Source organism: Sus scrofa, chromosome 1 (genome assembly GCF_054392235.1).
Source record: "Sus scrofa isolate SSC_HxYL_T2T_F1_AM1 chromosome 1, Sscrofa_HxYL_maternal_Yorkshire_Landrace_v2.0, whole genome shotgun sequence".
Lineage (NCBI taxonomy): Eukaryota > Metazoa > Chordata > Mammalia > Artiodactyla > Suidae > Sus > Sus scrofa.
This window is the reverse complement of record NC_139383.1, coordinates 11,503,959-11,524,587: the sequence shown is the minus strand read 5'-3', so window position 1 is coordinate 11,524,587 and position 20,629 is coordinate 11,503,959. Positions and strand designations below refer to the sequence as shown.

Below are 20,629 nucleotides of genomic sequence, written 5' to 3'. Positions count from 1 at the left end.
TGCTTCCCTTCAAGCTTTATTTTTAGTTCTGTTAAAAAAATGTTTTTGCCCCTCTTCCCTTTATCCTTTTGATTTAACTCCTTCTTAGAACAAGAACAAACTCCAGCTTTAAGTGAACAGGTAAATGTTTTTAAAAGAGTAAGCCCTAAGAATCCTTGGCTTCGTGCTGATGAATAGAAATGGTTGAGAGCCTACTTCAAAGACATCAAGAACAAAGAACCTCTTTTTTTTTTTTTAAAGAAACTTTTCTGAGGCCGTAACAAATCCACCAATTCCTTCTATCCTATCTTTGCCAAAAGATATGAGCTAATGACAGGACAGACCTGTCCTGTAAGTATAGCCAAGGAGGCTTGGGAACAAATACATCCTTGACATAATCAGGGGAAAACATACTGTTTATCTCTTTAATAACCATCTTGAGGAAAATTAATGAGACTTTGTCCTTTGTGCAGAACAATAACTGAATTGTGTGTTTTATTTATATCTGGACAAAGGCCAGGATATTGAAATACTTCTCAATATTAGATTTTCTTGTTTAAAAATTAGATTCTATTGGCATTCTCTTCCCGAGATTTCTTCATTAAAAGCTTCATTAAGTATAAATCTTCTTTTACACAGCAGAAAACAAAATTATTTTAAGGAGGTCATTTAAAAAGTCTTTTGGAGAATGGTGCTAAGCTCTTTACCTTCTCTTGGAGACCTGGCATTCCATGGATAAAATGATAATTGATCTTTGCCTACATGTGTCTAATATTAATTACATGATAGTTGATGTTATGTAATAAGTTGAACTGCTCTAGAGTCTAAGGCTATTACAAATACACTATTGTTAGAATTGGGAGCTTAGGAAGTGTGATGAAGAGGCTTGATTCAGTGATACCCAAACCTTGGGGGGCGGCCTGCTTCTACTCCGGAAGAGATGAAGTTATCCATCAGGAGGAGAGAGTTTTCATAGCTATCGTGCTGAACAATTCAACTGGGCTTTAAGTTCATGTATGCACTACACTTTTGATTATGGCTTTTGAAAAGGAATAAACACACCCCTCACAAGGGCAACGAGGAAAGTGACAGCTACATAGTTTTCCCACCTTCCAACAGTTCTCTACACTTCACTCTCTGCAAAATCAGACAGACTTGCTTCTCAGCAGGGAGCAATATCATTCTGGAGGCAGAGTTTGTGCAAACTCAGTTCTGCTCTCCGGCTCCTGATGCTGTGTTTCTGGCTCACACCTTTCCCAGGGCACGGAGGAGATAATTAAATGGTTTGGTTTGAAAGACTTTCCCACTGCGCTGCAAACCTCATATGTAACACAAATACACAAATACAACATGAGGCATCAATAAGGGACAGCCACAGAAAAGAGCAGTCTCACCTATAAAAACTTAAAAACCAAGATATATGTGTCCATGTCAAAAGCTTGCAAAGTGGGAACATTTAAGCCACGGTAATTGAGAACTGAGCATAAAACATTTATCAGATGAATAGATATTTTTTTTTTTTTTTTACAAAAGGAGAAAACAGCAACATGATTGTAACGTAGAAGCTTGTAACATTTTGTTGGTTTTCTACCTAGATAAGAAAAAGTGTAAAACAGAGCAACCAAACTAACCAAAAGATGAATAATATTCACCAGGAGAGTATTCTGCAGAGCAGAAAAAGTACCAGGGAACTAAAGCTTAATGAAGCAGTACCCCCTGTGAAGGAAGACCACAAAGCTGAAATGCCAGAACTGGGGGGAAAGTGCTAAGACAATGGAGAAATCACAGCAAATGAGAAGTTAGTCAGAGATGCCTTAGTAGATTTTTTTTTTTTTACTTTTAATGGTTTAATACTGATAAAGTGGATTGAAAATGGGTCCTTATAGAAGATCTAAATGACATGATGTATAAAATAGCAATGAATAATATATATTGAACTCCACAACCTGCAAATAGAGAATATATTTTCCTACCCTTCAAGTATCATGGCTCTTGGAACTCTTGTTGATCTATATTTGCTTCTTTACTCATCTCATCTGGTTTCGTGGCTCCAAGCACAATTTATATGCCCACACCTCCCAAGCATGTACCTCCAGTCTGAACTGCTCCCCTGAAGTTTCAACTCATATTCATCAGCCTAATTGATATCTCCACCTGGATGTATAACAGGCATCTTAGAGCTAAACCTGTCAAGAAACTGAACTCCTGACATCCTACACCTGCCAACCACTCCTCTTACAATGGTTCTCATCTTGGTTCTCGTCTAACTTCAGTCTAGCTTGTGCCATGTCTCCTATCCAAGCCAGCAGCGAGTCATGTTGGGTCTACTTTCAAAAATTATCCAGAATCCAACTGTTTCTCAGCACCTTCACCCAAGCCACCCCTTCTCCTCCTTGCTGGCCTTTTCATTTCCGACCAATGTCCCTTACAAGCCACAACAGCCGGGGGATCCAATTAAACGTAAGACGGGCAGATCCTGTCACTCTTCTGCTCAAACCTCCAAGTGGCTTTGCTGCTCAGAGTGAAATCCAAATAAAATGACCTGTAATTGTACCCCGCTTATCTCTCCTGAACACCTTCTCCGGCAACGCTCCCTTTCAATCCTTGTGTTCCAACCTCACTGGCCTCCTGGATGCCGGGAACAGTATCTTCTGCCTCAGGGCCTTAGCATGCACTGCCTTTTTGCTCTTTCCCAGTTGTCCACAGGGCAAACTCCCTTGCTTACTTTAGGTCTTTCCTCATATGTGTAAACTATTTCTTAAACAAAGACAATATTAGGACACGCTCCTTTCAAGAACTGTAGACAATGAGATTTTCAAAACAAAGATGGATCGAGCAGATATCTAATAATAATAACTTTTCATTGGTGCTTTGCACTTTATGAAGCTCTTCAATATACTATGCACTTTTTAAATGATGAAAACAACACTGTGAATGTACAGAATCTCCCATGGGGCCCAAAGTCTCAGATAAACCCCTTGTCTAAGGTCGCATAGCCAGTATCTTCTAGAATCAGAACGCACAGCCACCACTCCAATCTTATGGTCTCAGAGCAAATACTCTTCCCTCCTCTACCTTTGAGTTTATCATATACTGATAATAGTACCAGTGATAAATAAAATAATAGTAATAATGGTGATAGCCACTAACTTTACTCAACTCGAAGCGCTCTTTTAGGTAATTTACAACTTCTCACACATTTAGTCCTCACAGAAACCTAGGAGGTACACAGATTTTTTATTTGCAGTTTGCAGAGAAGCAGACTAGGTCAGTGCCGGGTCTGCTCAAGGTAACAGTTCAAGGTAAACTGGTGGCAATGGCAGAGTCAGGATTTACAGCCAGGCACTCAGACTCCAGATTCTGGGTCCTAACCACTGCCCAATCCCTTCTTGGGTTTAGAGTATTTTTTGTCGGCTTTGCTGGAAATGCTAGGTACAGTTTACAATTTGGCACAAGTGAATTCCCGTTGAGTAATTAGAGATCAGCTGTGTTCACCAAAGAGTTCTTGAAGGCACAGGGAGTTTAAGAAATACCATCTTCAGCTGAGCTTAAGTGTGAAAATTTCAATGGTGTTGACAATTGTCAGATGCTGTAAGCTGATCAAACAGAGGTGTGTGGTTCCTGGAATATCTCATGACTACTTTTTCTAAGGTCGAAGTTTTATCTCTAAACAAAGTGCCCACCGCTGCAGATTAACCAGCTTGTGCCCAAGGGCTTTGCATTCCAGCAGCAATGGAGCCCATCTCTCTGAGGAGGCTCCCAGCAGGCAGAAGAGAGCCAGCTGCCTTACCTGGGGTGACTGTAGGCTACCCGCCGGAACTCGTTATTCCAGTTCGGTCTTCCATAGAAGGTTTTCTGCTTTAATCCCGTAATCACATCAGTATTTTCATCCCAGTGTAAAGCTATGTGAAAGGCCTAAAGTAAAAATTGTAGTATCAGATGACATTTAGGGGGAAAAAAAGGAACCTACTTCTAAATAAAGGAGGAAGTAACTATGCTCATTCATAGATTTAATACACAGATTTTTTTAAACGGGAAATTCTTTGTATTCCGCCTTGGGCACTATTGAAACAAAGTACCTTCGATGTGACTGGTGGGCAAAAACGTGAGCCTGGAAAAGAGATTTTTCCTGAAAGGATGTAAGTCATACAGTAAGTTGGGCTAAGGGAAAGCAAGAACTAAGCTCCTTCCTTTTTTTCTGCCAAATTTCTCAAAAGTCATCTCCAGCTCTGTCCCCATTCACTTTGCAGGAAATTTTAGGGATCTGAGAAGGGCACTGACAGATCTGAGAAGTGACAGAAAATCGACAGAGTGGGGCTGGATTTTACCATCAGATCTGGCTACTGGGGTGAAATGGTTTGTGTCTGGGTTCAAGTGCTGGGAGGCTGTTGAGTCTGGCAGGCAGGTCAAGTGGCCAGAGCTTAGCAAGGGGCATGGTTGCAACTCTGTGGCCAACGGCTTACCTTCAAATTACAAGAAATCACCCAGGCATCAGGTGGTCGATAAATAAGAGCCTGGAGCAGTGAAATGCTTAGAAATAATTTTTTAAGTTGCTGTCATTTGTGGCAGCTCTTGTGGAACTCTGGTAGGTAAGAAGGAGTCTTGCTTTTTACCTCCTGGGATGTGTCTGCTGTGCTCATCCCTCAGGCCCCTCCACAGCTCTTGGGCTCATGGGTTTTACCCCTTAGTGCTGTTTGTTCATACCCTCAGACCAGTTTGGGTAACAACTGTGCCTGGGTCCGGCTCTTATTCCACCATTCTGCTGCAAGCCCACTTCCCCGACTTAGCATCAGTCTAGGAACACAGGCAGGGATAGGAAGGTTGGGCAGAAAATAATGCATGTGCCTAACAGGCTAGAAGATAATGGCAGACTATAGTGGAATGGCAGAGATCTAGGCTGCGGAAAGCTGCCATCAGGCAAGAATGACCCCCAGGTAGCAAGGCTACCATGGGGATTCAGTTTGGGAACAGGAATCCAGGCAAGGGAGGGGGAGATGACAAGAGGAGGGGAGGACCCTCTCTTTAGGAGGGTTTATCAAGACAGAGAAAAAAAAGCACAAACTATGAGACAAGAGTTCAGGGATAAGGAGTGAAGTAGTTGAGGACTGCGCCTTAGAAACTGGCACTCAAGGTCAGAGTTGTACTGGCCTCCAGATTGGAGAGGCCATGTCATACCCCCACGTTGCTTAACAGTAGAATAACTGGTGCCCTAGAGGAAGCTGGCTTGAGGAGTGGGCAGAAGAAGGCAAGAAGTGCCAAATCTAATGACCAACTCAGGCCTAATTCTCCTGGGCTTCTCCATCATGTGGCTGAACGTTGCTTCTTCTTGATTCTATTTGTATTACAAAATCCTAATTCTTCCACTTCTCTTTGGTTCTTCTTCAAGAAAGAAACACTGGATTTTATTTTCTTATCATATTCTGTCTCGGTATGGAGCTGCCTTTCCAGTCTCTAGCTCAGCTCTCTGCATCTCTTGCCGAGCACCATTTCCCAGAGAGCTTCCGTTCTAACAACCCAATCGGCATCATCTACAAAGATGAATTCAAACTTTCTCTCCTAAGTCTCTGTCTTCCTGCTTGAGTAGAGTTCTGGATCTCAAAACTTCCCAAGTGCATATTTTGGTTTTTGGTTTTTGTCTTTTCAGGGCCACACCCAGGGCATATGGAAGTTTCCAGGCTCGGGGTCAGAATCAGAGCTATGGCTGCTGGCCTATGCCACAGCTACAGCAGCTCAGGAGCTGAGCCACGTCTGCAACCTACACCACAGCTCACAGCAATGCCGGATCCTTAACATACTGAGAGAGGCCAGGGATTGAACCCACATCCTCATGGATACTACTTGGATTTGTTTCCATTGTGCCACAATGGGAACACGCCAAACATATATATATATATTTTTTTTTCTTTTTTTTTAATGTAGAATTCCTTCTGTTCCTTCGAATTGATCATCAGGTTTAAAAATGAATCACCCACTTTTCAGAGAACTTGTGACTTTGTTAGTTCCACCATGTAGGGGTTAAGTGATTTCCATAGGTAGACAGTGTGCTATGAAAGGAGTGATACAAAGGAGAGAGAGCACATCTCTGAGAGGGACTGGTCAGGGAAGGGAGGGACAGTCCATGTGCACCACTATCGTGACCCGAGTCAGGTCACCACCCTTCTTTACTCGAGACAGAAGCAGAGTGCCCTGGAGAGGTAAGTAAGTTAGTCTGGCGAAGCCCTGAGTGACCCTGACTGAGAGAAGTGGGGAAGGCCTTGGAGGGGGCTTAAAGGGGCTCTAAAGGATGATTCTGTGCAGCAGGCAGTGGGTGTGTGAGAGGGCATTAAGTGACATATCAGGGAAAGGAAACCATGAGACGAGATGGAAGCAAGAAAGTCCTTGGCACAACTAGAGAACATGCTTTGTCTGGTGGCTTTGGTGCCAGAGGACAATGACAGGAATTCGACAGAACAAGTTGGTTGCTGTCAGGTCGGAAGGGGCCTGGAAGTGTTTGCTAAGAAGAAGTCTGGGAACCATTCAATAGAAAAAAAGAGCTTTCCCTACTTCCATCAGTGGTACCGTCCAGCTACCAATCACTGATGTTCAAACATTTGGAATTATGTTTGCTCCATATTTCTCAGCCCAATGTTCAATTAATCTCCAAACCCTGTTGATCTGCCCTTCACAATACCTTTCCCATCTGTCCCTTCTGTTCTTGTCATTCTGCCACTTTGAGGTTGTTGAATTGAATTTAACAATTGGCCATTTCTAAAACAGCCTCTTGATTCCTTGCTGACAGCATGTACCAATTATTTTGTCCTGAAATCTAAGCATCTCAGAAATTTCCAACATGTCATGGCAAAAATCTAAGAACATCTCTATTTTAATTCACTCGTATTCAGAAGAAAAGTATATCTCATAGCATACATTTGGAAGTGGCAGAGATGGGATGGGGCAGAGCTGTGTTGTCACAAAATCAAACAGTGCCTAGGTCGTACATCTTCCTAATGACTGGGATGGCCTAGGCGGACATTCAGGATCCAGGTACCACAGAAGCAGAAGAGCAAGCAAAGGACCAGAAAGCAGAAGACAAAGGCTGTGTTTACACTTCACCAAACGGATCATTTGTCCAAATTCCCATGTGAATAAGAAAAAAAAAATGTTTGTTTGGAAAATATAATTAACACTATTTAATTCATTAAGATGATTCAAGTCCAGTTTCCAAGAAATCTCTATTTCGAATCATCCCAGAGGAATAAACATTTAAGGCTGACTACAAATAAGACCCCCCAGTATCATTTTGCTCCTAAATTTCAAGCCAAATCTTATTCATTTGCAGAAATGATGTTCTATAGGGCCAATCTGTGAGTGTGTGTGAGGGTGTGTGTGTGTGTGTGTGTGTGTGTGTGTGTGTGTGTGTGTGTGCGAGAGAGAGAGAGAGAGGGAATGAGAGAGAAACAAGCTAGCTAGCTAGTTCAGCTCATAGAAGGGCATTCATTTGTAAATTTAGTGACTAATACAAACCTCTTTAGCTCAAACACACTTTCCTTAAAGTAAATATCTGTAGTAGCTGTCAGAGAAGTGCATAAATTTCATAGAACATAAATTTCATAACCTAGTAATCACTTCATTGTTAGTTTCCATATTTAAGGAGTTAAAAAAGATTTAAAATTTAATAGTTATTATTCAATATTATCAACACAGAAATACTCCCACAGTGCAGTATTTTGATATAAATTCTCTTGGTAAACTCAATGTTAATATGTCATTAATACAGGACACTGCAGAACCCCTGACACAACAGAAGATCATTTTGCTCTTGGGTGAATAAACGTATGTGCACACAATCTCTAAGAATGCCTTAGGAAAAATAAATCTCTAGATAAATCATGTACTCATAGTAATTATTTTCTGTAGGAGCTCACATACTTTATAATACAAAATATTGGATGTCAACACCTGGGAATTTTTTCTGTTTAACTCTGAACAGCATAGAATCAGAACCGGTTAGGAGCTCAAGACACTACAGCCAATCCATGATATCAGCTTGATGTTACTGGAATGACAAATGCTACTTTTAGCGACATGATTTTTTTCTTGGGTTTTCAAATTTGGGATTGTCTTCCATTAACCAAACTCTTTCTCAATCTTCTTTTCTATTCCTCGGCAAGTGAACTGTAGGTCCTTTTATTCTACAATTTGAATAGCTCTCTCTAATCTGGTTTTATTTTATTCTCTTTTCTTTGAAAGAACATAAAAATAATACTTTCAAGCTACCAGATAGCTATATAGTTTATTATTGAAACTGTTTCTCTTCTCTTTGCTCTTTCATTAAAGAATACTGCTTATTCTCAGTCTAATCAATACCTGATTTTCATCCCAGCCAGTAAGAAATATATGATAACTCAGAAAGTGAGTTTTCCCTTGCTCACTCATCCGTGTTTCTAGTGAGAGTAAGAGATCAGCAAACCATGCGAAGGCTCCTGGATCCCGGCAAATCCAGTAGAAATACACCTGTCGAGAGAGAAGGCAAGAAAACAGATCTGTCCCTATTTTCATAGTGTGCTGATAATCGCAGACTACTTTATCTCCATTAAATTACTTGAGCCCAAATGGGCACTTCTACAAAATAGCAGGCTTCTCTCTGCCAGTGAGCAAACAGTCACACTGTGATTTCTTTAGAAAAAATTCACATGGTGTTTGGAAAGGCCCAGAGTGAATTCAGAGTCAGGAGCCTGTGGGTTGTTGCCAGTTTCTCTGGATGAGAATCAATTCACCGCGTTCGGGGCTGTGCCCCTTCTGAACAAGGTTAATAATCATAACTAGCTGTGCCTTTCACTGCTCCCAAAGGGGGATGAACCATTAGACCAACCCCTTCATCTTTTCTTATGGCCTAAGCTTTGGATTTGAACCCTCTTCTCCAGAGACCCAAAGGCTTGTTCACGAATCCATCTCACCAGCCTTGACCTCCCGAGGGTGGAGATTATGGTAATTGCAGAATCAAGCCACACGTGCCAGATGTTTCCCCCCAGCCAGAGGTATCAGTGTCCAAGAAAGCTGGTGGTGGGGGCGGCGGTTGTGCGTCAATTACTACAATGAGATTCTGTTGAGGAACACTTCTTTTCTTCTCTTTTATTGCTTCCTCCCTCTCCTGGTCCCCTCCCCTCTTCCTCTGTCTGTCTCTCTTCCTTTCTCTTAGCTTCTTTCTTTCTTCCTTTCTCTTTCTCTTTCCTTCCTTCCTTTCTTCCTTCCTTCTTTCCTCAACTCTCTGTGTTTGGCAAATGGCATGTGACAATTAGTAGTTTCGGTTTGCTAAAATAGAGTTTTAGTTTTTCGTGTTTTGAGTTTCATATAGTCATATCTAGAGGAAACCACAGGAGACAGGCCTATTAATTCTCCTCTTTTTCGCATACTCCTACCCACCACTGCCCACTGCTGTTTCCTGCACTTCCTCCCCAAGGAGACACCTCTGGACAAGGGGGCTGGCCTTGATCTCCAACCAGGAAATATTGCCTTCAGTGGCCGGCCTTCTCTTCCCCCATCTCCAGCCAGCCTGCAAGCTCACCACCAGATAATGAAACTTACAGAGGAGATTTAATTAACAGATCAAATTTATGCAGGGAAAAAACAGAGACTGTGTTTCAAGGCTAAACATCTTGTTTATTCTCTCCAGGTTTGTGCAGGAATTTATCGAATGAACAGTCAGGAAGATCACCAGCTTAGAGTCTATGTATTTCCTGGCCAGTTGCTGGTTGGAAGGGCACTGGGACTATTAATCCCAGGACAAATAATAATCCCTAAGTGTCACTCCCCCCGCCCCTGCCACACACACACCCAAAGGAGCTGCTTTTCAGCTTCCTCTCAATCTATGGTTCCCTCTGATGATCACGTTCCTTGCTGATTCAAAGAACTGAACAGAACACATTGAATTTATTGAATGCTTACTTTACATGAAGACTGTTCTTGGCTCTGGAACTAAAGAGCAAACAAAAGACACACAGATTCCCTGTCCTCATGGAGTCTGCATTTCAGAGTGAGAAGAGAGACGATGAATTAATCAGTAACGTATAGACTGTGTCAGAGGATGATCGCTACTTTGCAGAAACGTAAGGCAGGCTGGAAAGTCCTGCAAGGAGAAAGGACCTCTGAGCCAAGACATGGAGAGAACTGAATGGCTGGAGGAGGAACTCTACAGATGGAAGTGACGAGCAGAGGAGGGCCTGGGCATGGGAGCTCCCAGGAGGAGCAGGGGGGCTGTGTGGCCAGAGAGAAGTGAGGAGGGGGAAGCAGCGGGAGGTGTGGCCCAAGGGATGGCCAGGAGGTGCAGACGGGGCTGTGGGGCCAGCCTGGCTCTTCTGAGTCAGGAAGACCCTGCAGGGTGTCCAGCAGGGGAGGGACATCAGCGGAGGAAGGATCCCAAGGAAGGGTCACTCTGGCAGCATCCTGAGAGTGGACCGGGGGGTGAGTCAGGGAGGGAGAGGAGCAGGGAGGCAGAATGGAGGCCAAGAGGCTGGTTTTGTGTCCTATGAGGTGATGAATACTGCTATCCTCTCTCTTTCCACTTTGTGTAGTGCCTAATTTAAATTACTCTTTCAAACCCTCAGCCCTCCCTTTAACTCACTTTGCTCCCTATGGAAATAAAAACCAACTGGCTGCATTTAATGCCCTTCTCACTGGGGCTCACCTGTCCTGTCCTTCCTCTGCCCAGTAGGTAGATTGTTTTATCTGGGAATGTTAATGGTGGCATTTGGGGTAAAACAAACAACATTGACTTATTTTCTGTTATTTTAACTTTTTAAGAAACATGCTACAAATATTCACCTAAGAATATGAAACCAAAGCACTCATTTAAAAAAAAAAAAACCACCAAAAAACTGTCAATTTCAAATCCAGTCCCAATCATCCTTACTTGAAAAATAGTCACATCTGAGCTTCCTCCACTTACTGACCCTTATTCTTTCAAACAGAATTCATCTCTGTCCTTACTTTCTTGTGGCTTAGCTGTGTGTCAGTGTTCTGAGGGTTCACCCAGCCTTTTATACTTTTTGGTTCCTTGTAGTGGCTTTGTGTGTTTTTCCTTCTGTAATTGACTTACAGGTGATGCTGGGCAGCTTTGGTGCGAGGGGCAATGGAGGGGCACTGAATGGGCTCCGGAGAAGTGCTTCAGGCAGAAAAAGAAGAAAACGGGGCTTTGAACAGAGGAAAAGCGTATTTACTTTGACTCCCTTTCATCTTTCTAATGGTGAGGGACACTCACTGTGAAGGGACAGAAGCTTCCCACCTCTGCATTTCGTCCAGGAGGAAGGGTCTGGTCAACGCTAGAACAAATGTCCCAAACAATAGGCTATGTGTCTGTGATCTGTGCTTCCCAACCCTCACCCCTCCTCTGTTGCCAAAAATAAAACCGCTCTGAAGTCAGTTACCTGTACAAAGCAAGGCTTTCAGAATTCTGTAGCTGCTAACAGAGGCCAAAAATATTTCAGGTACCTTTAAATGGCTTTGTTAAACAGAAAATCATCCTCAGTAAAATGATGAAAGTTCTGAACTTTTGTAGTAATGGAGGCATTTCTTTTACAGGACTCAGCCCACACATTTTTGAGATCTGACAGATCCAAGTGTTTTAGGGGACCACTCCGGAACGACGTGATGGGGTTAGGGAGTTCTGTGTGCTTGGGACCTGTTACATCATTCCTGGCATGAGCCACCAGACAAACTCAGCCATGTCCAGTCTCGAGGGCCTGGGCCGCAGCTCCAGCCCGTCCCCACGTTCCCCACAGCCTGGGCTTCTCTTTAAGAGCTTGTGCACCAGGTCAAGGCGTTAAGGGATCAGTAGGAAGGGGATCTGTGCTGTTTTTAGAAAAATGAAACAGAAAATGAAAATGGATCCCAGAAAATGAAATAAGAAAAGCTACTTATCTATTTTATTCTCAGAGTTCCAGACTCTTCCATCAGAAGTTCCCGTGCCACAACCTGGATAGGCACCCCAAGCACAAGTGGAAGACATACCTCAAATACAACCTGCATTTCTTTAGACTCCAAATCCATTTCTTGTGGATGGAATATGAACAAAAATGACCCATCTATCTATCTATCTATCTATCTATCTATCTATCTATCTATCTATCTATCTATCCATTTATCTACCTATCTATCTATCCAACTATCCACCTAGGGCCCAGAGTCTCTCTGCAAGGGGTTTTTTCCTTTCCAAAGAGGGAGGTTGTTCATGAGGGTGCAGGCTGAGCATACAGCATTGCATAATAATTACACGCTGTGCGTCCTTGAGTTCTGCAACCTGGATGAATATGTTAGCCAACACATTCTGAAGCAACTAGTTCTTCTTATTGAGAAGCTTCCCGAATGGGGTTTCCACATCCAGTTCTAAAGAGATAAAATCATAAATTGTTTTTCCTATTACCCATTGTAAGACTAAGACAGTCTTTGTCAACCTTTTTTTTTTTTTTTTTGGCTGCACCCACAGCAAATGGAAGTTACTGGGCCAAGGATCAAATCCGAGCTGCAGCTGTCACCTATACCACAGCTGAGGCAACACGAGATTCTTAACCCACTGTGCCTGGCCAGGGATGGCACCTGAGCCTCAACAGCAACCTGAGCTGCTGTAGAGACAATGCCAGATCCTTAACCCACTGTATCACAGTTCGAACTCCATTAAGACTTCTTAAAGCGGTTATGCTTAATGTTAACGGTTTCGTGGCTATGCTACTGCTTTGCCCTCTGTCTGGGGACTGAATTTATTGCGTCTCGGTTCCTTCTAATTATAGTTAAAAAATACTTGTTGGGCAGCCGAAATGATCATTAACGCTAGAATGATTAAATCAACTGTGAGATAGCCATACTACAGAATACGCTGAAGGTGCTAAATAAAATAAGGTCAGTACGTAGACACTGACACTTGAAGGAGCTGCAAGCCACATTATGACGGAAAACAAAAACACACCACGCATATCTTTCTCTCCCCCCCCACTCTGTTCATGCGGAAATAAAATAACACCCTGCCTATGTGTGTAGGTGAGTATGCGCACATACGTGGGCAGAAAAAGAATGGAATAAGAGGCACTCAACTGTTTCAAGTGAGAACCCTGGAGAGCAAGATGGTGGTAGAGGTTAGTTTGGGAAGGAAAGTGAATGAAAGGAGATTTTAGATGATTTTATTTGAATCTTTCACAAGCACCCTGCAGTCATATATGGCCTGTGTGGTTCATAAACCAAGATATTAAAAATATTAATACTGGTCACCTCCCCACAGGGCAATGGGGAGGCCCCATGGGGGACCGGAGTCTTTAGAGGCCACCTAGTGAAAGATGAAAAGCACCTGTGTCTCCCGGAGATGCAAGCTGGCCTCGTGCTCCCGCTTCCATTTATCACAGCGCTCGGCAGTCACCAGAGATGATCAATTCCAGGAGTAGCCAGAGTGCCAGGGTGAGGGAAAGCGAAAGTAAATAATTTCTCAAACTAAACAGATTAAATGAAATGCATTTTTCATTCATTAGAAAAGAGAGCAGGCCCGCCTTTGTTTTATTAATATATTTAAGTGGAGTATGGATTTTTGCCTTTCTGGGCCTCTTTGCCTTGCTTGTTCCCACTGGCCCATGCTGTCTTTTTATTTGAATTATCTGTTTATTATATTAGGTTAAGAACCCAAAGGCCATTTTGCATGGGACACACTATAAATACCCATTAGCACGGTTATGTATTATTGAGCTGATAAAGGAAGACAATTTATGAAGAAATTACATTATCTCAGTTTTTCTATAATCTATTTTATTATTGTCTGAAGATTACACATGCAGTTAAGAAAATGAACCAAAGCATCCAGCTGGCCGTTCTCGGTTCTGACTCCACGGCCCAGGGTTTTAGGAAGAACTGAAATGTGGAGGCCAATACGTTTATGTCAGCAATCTGCCCCTCCCTCCCTGTTGGTACACACCTATTTCATTCATCATTTTGACAGTTTGCACAAGCAAACTGTCCCAATTTTTTTCAAGGGCTCTTTTCACAAATTGAGTGTGATGCAGAATTAATCACCCCCGTTCGGCAGGAGTTGGGGAACGCTCCTCGCCGAGGGGCCTTTTCACCCTCGGCTTGGTCCACATCGAGTCACAGAGGCAGCCCCACCACCCACACCCCCTTCTCTCACCCCAAAGGAGCAGTGTGCTCTCCTCTGCCTCCAACTCAGTGAAGTCTGGCTCTCACTCTTGTGTTGAAAATACCCTTTAATACATTACAACTTTTTCTTCACAGCAGGTCATCATTAGATTTGTTGTTATTTTGCCTTCTTGGGAAGTTTTGTCCTAACTGATTCTCTCTCTTCCTCTGCCCCACTATCTTTGAAAATAAAAGACAGCTAGAAAGAAACCTGAAAAATGCCAGCTTCAAACAGAAAGTGATACACATGATCCTATTCGCTCTTGGCTGGTATTTTACTTAGCAGTGTTCTAGAACAAAGTGGCAGGGGAGAAGAGTAAAGAGATGTAGCTTACAACGGTCACAACTAAGAAAAGTAGGGTTTCTTAGCAAATTTTTGTTAATTTGTGTTTCTACAGCAGTTTTTTTTCTTTTTTTTCTTTTCATCTTTTTAAGTCTGCACTGGTGGTACATGGAGGTTCCCAGCCTAGGGGTCTAATCGGAGCTGTAGCCATAGGCCTACGCCACAGCTACAACAACACTGGATCCTTAACCCACTGAGCGAGGCCAGGGATCAAACCCACATCCCCATGGATATTAGTCGGGCTCATTAACCGCTGAGCCACGACGGGAACTTTGAGCAAATTTTTTTCTCCTGTAGACCTGCAACATATGGCTGGTCTGTAAAAGTGCCTGCCTTTATGGCAACTGGTATTTTTTACACTGGAGGGAGAAAATCCCAACCAACTGCACTTAAAATTCCAGCTCTGAGCCCCTATGCTGTTTTTTCCCCTTTTCTTGTTGCAGAAAGGAACACTCTGAAAACTGCAGCCTGGATCTAGAATTATGAAGACATTGTTAGGTAAGAATGCACTGCTTTGCTCTGTAGCACTTAAAAAAAATTACAGAGATGCTGACAGGTGAGTGGAAGCAGTAGTATTTATATCAAAAGCATGTGGGCGGCCCTGACAAATATTAGTTACATAAGCCTAATGATGGCTGTACTCAAACAAACACAGAATTGCCTTAGGACAGAGAAAGTTCCTAAACTTTTTCTCAGGCATGCAGAAGTGGGTCTTAAGTGTGATTTTCAGCCTAAATTTTCAATAGCATAAAACCTCACTTCTTTCATAAAAGAGCTCTGAAATCAGAAAAGCAGGCTCCTGCCCTGAGTCTGAGGCTAGCCCGGTAGGGACTCTGGACACATCACTGTCCACTCTAACTACTGTCAGGTGCAAAGGTGGGCAGATAAACACTTTCGATTCTGTGATCCTATCCTTTCAGCTTCTTCTTTCCCGTATACTATTATTCCTATCTTTATTTTCAGTGGAGGATTGTCTCAATATTACTCCCAATGTTTAAAAGTCATGAAAACATTGTTTTTTATTTCCAATCCTATGGTTCCTCTTTCCTGGAATAGAGATCAAAGTCTCTGTTTTATAGTTCTGTGGTAACTGCTTAGCCCTCCAACTGAAATGGCCTTGAGAAAACCCATAAATAGAGCCCAGTAATAACAATGGACTCGAGAGAGAGGAGGCAATACCAAGATTTTGTGGGTTCCTACATGGACCTTAAGATTCTGGGGGGGTCCTATAAGATTTTTTCCTATTTGCAATAAAATAATTGGAATGTATTATTTTAATTATAAAGTTACTGAACTTATAGTCTTTTTGTTTAAATAAAAACGTTAACCTTAGTAAGCCAGACGTTCATAGAAAATTGTGCAGAAGCCATTCGTTCATTCTTTTGAGGATGTAGACATTTATCCATGGATTTATTCAAAATTTATAGTATGTATGTGTATAAATATATATGTCTCTTATTATGAAGATATCCAGAGAAGCCATGCTCAAGAAGCTCAGAGTCTGTTAAGGGAAATAAGGTACTTTATGAACCTTAGCACAAAAAAGAAAGATAAATGATATAAAAGGAGAACAGCATAGGGTAACGGATCTTGAGAGAAGGGTCAGGTATTATACGTCTGGTGTGAGGAGAGTGACAGGCTTTTCATGTCAGGATGAGAGGGTGTGGCACATGGTAGGTGTGGAAGAGACTGTCCTTGAGCGAGTGAGTGAATGAATGTCAGATGCACGATCCCAGCACCGTCTCCGTGTGAAGCATAATGCGACCTTTAGTGTAACAAGAACTATGAAGCTTTGAGCCGCTACAGTGGGTTTTCCTTGGCAGACAGCAAGAGTTTACCGAGACCTAGGAATCATCACAAACCATAACGAAGCTTTTCTGCGGGGTCCAAACATAGAAAACAGGGTCTGTTTTGCTTCTTTTGTGCCAGACTGAACTGTGGCCCCATTCCCCACCCCCTGAAATTCATGTGTTGAAACCTACCCCCAAAATGTGGACTTGGGAACTTTGGGAGGTGATTAGGTCACAAGGGGGGAGCCCTCTGGGATGGGATCAGCGCCCATTACAAAGCTCTCTTGTCCCCTTCTGCAGTGGGAAGTCAGAGCTATTAGATGAGCTATTAGATGACATCTGTGCATCAGGAAGGGGCTCTGAGCAGACACCACGTCTGCGGTGCCTTGATCGTGGACTTCCCAACCTCCAGAACTGTGAGGAATGCATTTCTGTTGTTTATAAGCCACCTCGTCTATGGCTTTTTTTTTTTTTTTTTTAAATAGCAGCCCAAACAGCTTAAAACCCTTGGTTAAATGTATTGGAGCACAAAGGAAAGAACATGGGATTTAGCTTAAGAAGGACCTGGTTTCAAATTCTCATTCTGATATTTGCTAGCTTTCAGTTTCCTCACTGGTAATGTGGGGACACTACTTACCTGAAAGATGCATTATGACAATGTCATAACATAACTCTTTCTTATTAGCTTTGTGATCCAGCCTCAATTTCCTCCTCTGTAAAATGTGAATAAAAGTGGTAAGTGCCTCAGAAAGGTGATGTGAAGTAGTGTGTGTGAAAGGCCTAACTCCCTGCCTTCGAGATGGTCAATGCTTGAGTAATCCAGGCTCTTAGCATCCATGGTAGTACTAGCAATCTATTTACAGCTTTGGCAGATATAACACACATTTAATATAATTTTACACACATTTACAAGGCAATGTTTCCACATTATCTATTTGTCTTATTTGGTATTAAAACTCCCTGTTGGATATGGATGCTTATTTCTCCATCGTGAGGATCAGGAAAGCCAGCTCAGAGAGGGGAGCGGGTGCACTCTGCGGGATGCTGCCAGAGAGGGTGGAATCGGGCTGGGGTGGACTCTGACCACAGTCTGCCTACAGTACAGCAGGTGGGAGTCATCCCCACCACATGTGGGTTGTATGAAACCCAAGAGCCAGATGGACCTGGGTTTGAATCCCGTTGTGTCTTTCATTAACAGGGTATTCTCAGAAAATGACTTTGGTCTCTCTAAAGCTTCAGAGTCCTCATTTGGAAAACAGAACCTGTGCTATCTATTTTGTAAGGTTGTTGGGAAGATTATAAAAATAAAGCGAGAAAATGTTATGTCAAGCACCTGTCACTTGGAAACTCACGAAAAGATACTCTAATTTCTTAGCTGAGAAAGCCCCACCCGTAGAGATGGTTCCATCTGGCCTGGCCCCGAGGCCTCTCAGAGCGCTGTTTCTGAGAGAATGGTAGGTGAAGAAAGTGTGGTGGGTAGATACGCTTGAGAAGAGCGGGTGAATCAAAACGGGAGGAGGTTCTTTTCTGCAGAAATCAGGGGATAGGTTCATAGAAGGCGGCGATCTCCTACAGGGGATCTGTCATAGCTTTTCTGGTGAGTTGACTAAGAATTCTTTTTAGCGGACCCTACCCTCTGACTACCGTTCTGTAGAACACACATGGAGACATGCTGATGCAATCACGTGTCTCCCTCTGACAGATGAGGGAACCGCAGCTAGCGTGTCAATCAGAGAAGTGGCAGAACCATGCCTAGAACTAGGTTTGCCTGACATCCTGGGGCCTCCTGAGCTGACCCCATTCCGTGTTAGTGTGGTTCCTTTTCTCCTGTCACTCCAGTGTCTGCTGCTGATCCTAAGATGGCTCAGCTATGGGATGGACTGAGGCACGAAGGGAACCATGGAGGTGGCTAGTCAGAGAACGTACAAGGAATGACAAAAGGGGGGCCTAGGGCTGGATGGCCACACCAAGCAAGGAGACAAAGGAACCACAACTGTGGCCTTTTTGCTTCTCAATTAAGACCATGAGCTGAAAATATCAAATTGTACACTTGCAACCATGGCATCGAGCTAAGGAATCTAACGCTGCCTGTTAATACCACTCACCACAGCCCAGTCACATAGCCATTTGCAGCCTGTCCATATTTCACTGACATGAGCAACTACATGTCCTGTAATGGCAATGAAGCAATAAAATTTATGTCTTGTCATCTTTAACAAGATTAGACATAACCCTTCTCATAAATGTAACACTGAATGGAGATTTTTAAGAACGTAAGTATAGTTAAGGATCCTTGAGTTTATCCCTCCTAGTTAATTAAAACCCTCCCCAGGAATCGGCAGATGATAGATAGAAGGACACTGAACTTTTTACTTCATGGAAGGGTGAACTGATGATTTTTTTCCATACCTTGCTCAGCTTCAGCTGGGTTTGTGACTCACAACATCTGTACCAGACAGATTTCAGCAGAGCGGCAAAGGGCGTGACCCCTATGCCCGCAGCAATGCACATGGTCACTGGATAGTGAAACACATCCGTCAGGGCAGCCCCGAACGGCCCGTCCACCGCCAGCCTGCAATCACAAAAGGCGCTTTTTGGCATTCAGAAAACACCCCGCTCTTAAAAACAAAACCATCCCAAACCAGTGTTCTGTGTAGGATGTGCTGGTGAATGCGTGCGGGGAGGTTGACGCCGTGCTCAAGAGCGCCCTATTTGGACATGTGGCAGCGGGCTATGTCGCCCTGCCTGGTGGCACAGCTCTTTTTACAGTTCTTAGGAGCTTGTTTCACCCTCAAGCATCAGGAAGACTGGCAGGGGGTGCTTTCTCTTTTCCTTTTGTTCTTTTTTCCCAGTTGCCATCAGAGGAAAACAGCAGAGGCACCAAGGTCATTGAGAAGGGTTATCTGCCTGTCCTTTTGTTAATATAACTCTCTCATTTTTATTTATTCCGTCCCACCTCTTAGTATGTTTATATAATTTTAGCCTAATGGACGCCATTCATTTGGAATAAACATAATTTTGGAATAATTTATTGCTTATGTGGATTTCCTAAAACTCATTATTTCAGATTATGCGAACTCAAAATCTGTAATAATTAGGCCAGGGGCGGCACGGATGTTTTCTCTCTGCTTAGAAAATGTTTATGAGGAAAAGGCATATGCACGGGATAAGTGCCGTCGTCTTTAACATGGTCCTCAATGGACCGACCCCTGGATTCTGCTCCATCTCGAGTGATCACCTCCACACTGGCTTTTCTTTCATTTCTTAAAGGGCACAGAACCCCCTTCAGCCACGGGCCCTTACACGTAATAATCCAATTAATCACTGGGAATACTCTGCCCACGTTCTCTTCTCTCCCCTTATTTGGTTCATAGTTACCCTCCATGACGTCTTATCTCAGTCCCCATTTCCTTGGGGACATCTTCATGGATTTCTTAGACGAGAGATGAGATTAAATCCCCCCTTAGATCATTTATAACCCCACGTACCTCTGTAGCTCTCATCACAGTTGTAGTTTCACAGTTGTTTGAGGGGTGTGCGTGTATAAGTATGTGTGCATAATCTGACTGGTGTCTCTCTTGGCCACTAGACTCTAAGTTCTGTGGAGGGAGGGGCCATGCCTGTCTTTGCCCTAACCACCCCCCTCCACCAGCCCAGCACCTGACATGGCATGGAGTTGTTCAGTAACAATTTGTTGAATAAATTGTAAAGGGAATGTTTAAAATATTTCAGTCAGCAGAATGTATTAAATAACCTCAACTCTTCCAAAAGCACACATTTACATATGAACAAAGATATGCTAATTAAAAAGCTTCTAAGTTATTCATAACCATTCCCCAAGGGGTATCTGTTGAAGGCACTGGGGTTGGCCCATGTGGGCTTACTATGTGTTCATGAAAGTTCAATTGGGTTTACTTTAAAATATTCCATACGCCAGACCTCCTAATAATTCAAATGAACTCTCCTTAAGTTAATCTTAATTAATAAGGCTTTATTACATATTGATATATGGAAATAGAAGAATAAAAATAAAAGGTCATTAATCAGAAAGGGTTAGTATCTCAGCCTAGAGTAGATTCTTTTATAAATAATTAGATAAGGGGAACTGGGAGCCAAAAAAAAAAAAAAAAAAAAAAAGGAACCGTCCACGATTAAAATGTCTTACTGTTAATTGTTTTTTATAATTAGTTGTATTTGGGATTTATTTGACACTGATTTTAAAAGATAACAATTAAACCCAAAGAAGAATTGTGCCACAGGATCCACAGAACTGCATAACAAACAACTTTCTGCGTAATTAGAATTGAGACTCTATTGAAAGGGCAGAGGGAATACTGAGTCTAGCCTCCAGGCTGATAGAGGGATCTTTCCT

The 20,629-nt window shown here is 42.8% G+C and overlaps 1 protein-coding gene across 6 annotated transcripts in view; it reads right to left on the bottom strand.

Moving 5' to 3' along the window:
* Positions 1-20,629, bottom strand: part of NOX3 (NADPH oxidase 3) — a 102,561-nt gene that overhangs the window by 50,794 nt on the left and 31,138 nt on the right. For 2 of the 6 annotated variants that reach the window (XR_014844235.1, XM_021086590.2), the window contains exons 10-12: positions 18,667-18,829; positions 8,326-8,472; positions 3,770-3,894 (exon numbers count right to left, since the gene is read on the bottom strand). Coding sequence is in view for 4 of the 6 variants with exons in the window: in XM_021086590.2 (XP_020942249.2) it covers positions 3,770-3,894; positions 8,326-8,472; positions 18,667-18,829 (435 nt within the window). In the remaining 2 variants the exon portion in view is untranslated. Of the gene's footprint in view, positions 1-1,489; positions 3,895-8,325; positions 8,473-13,111; positions 13,432-14,525; positions 16,312-16,894; positions 16,971-18,666; positions 18,830-20,629 lie in introns of those variants that run through there. The other 4 variants (XR_014844236.1, XM_085023106.1, XM_085023102.1 and 1 more) reach the window with 4 other exon arrangements.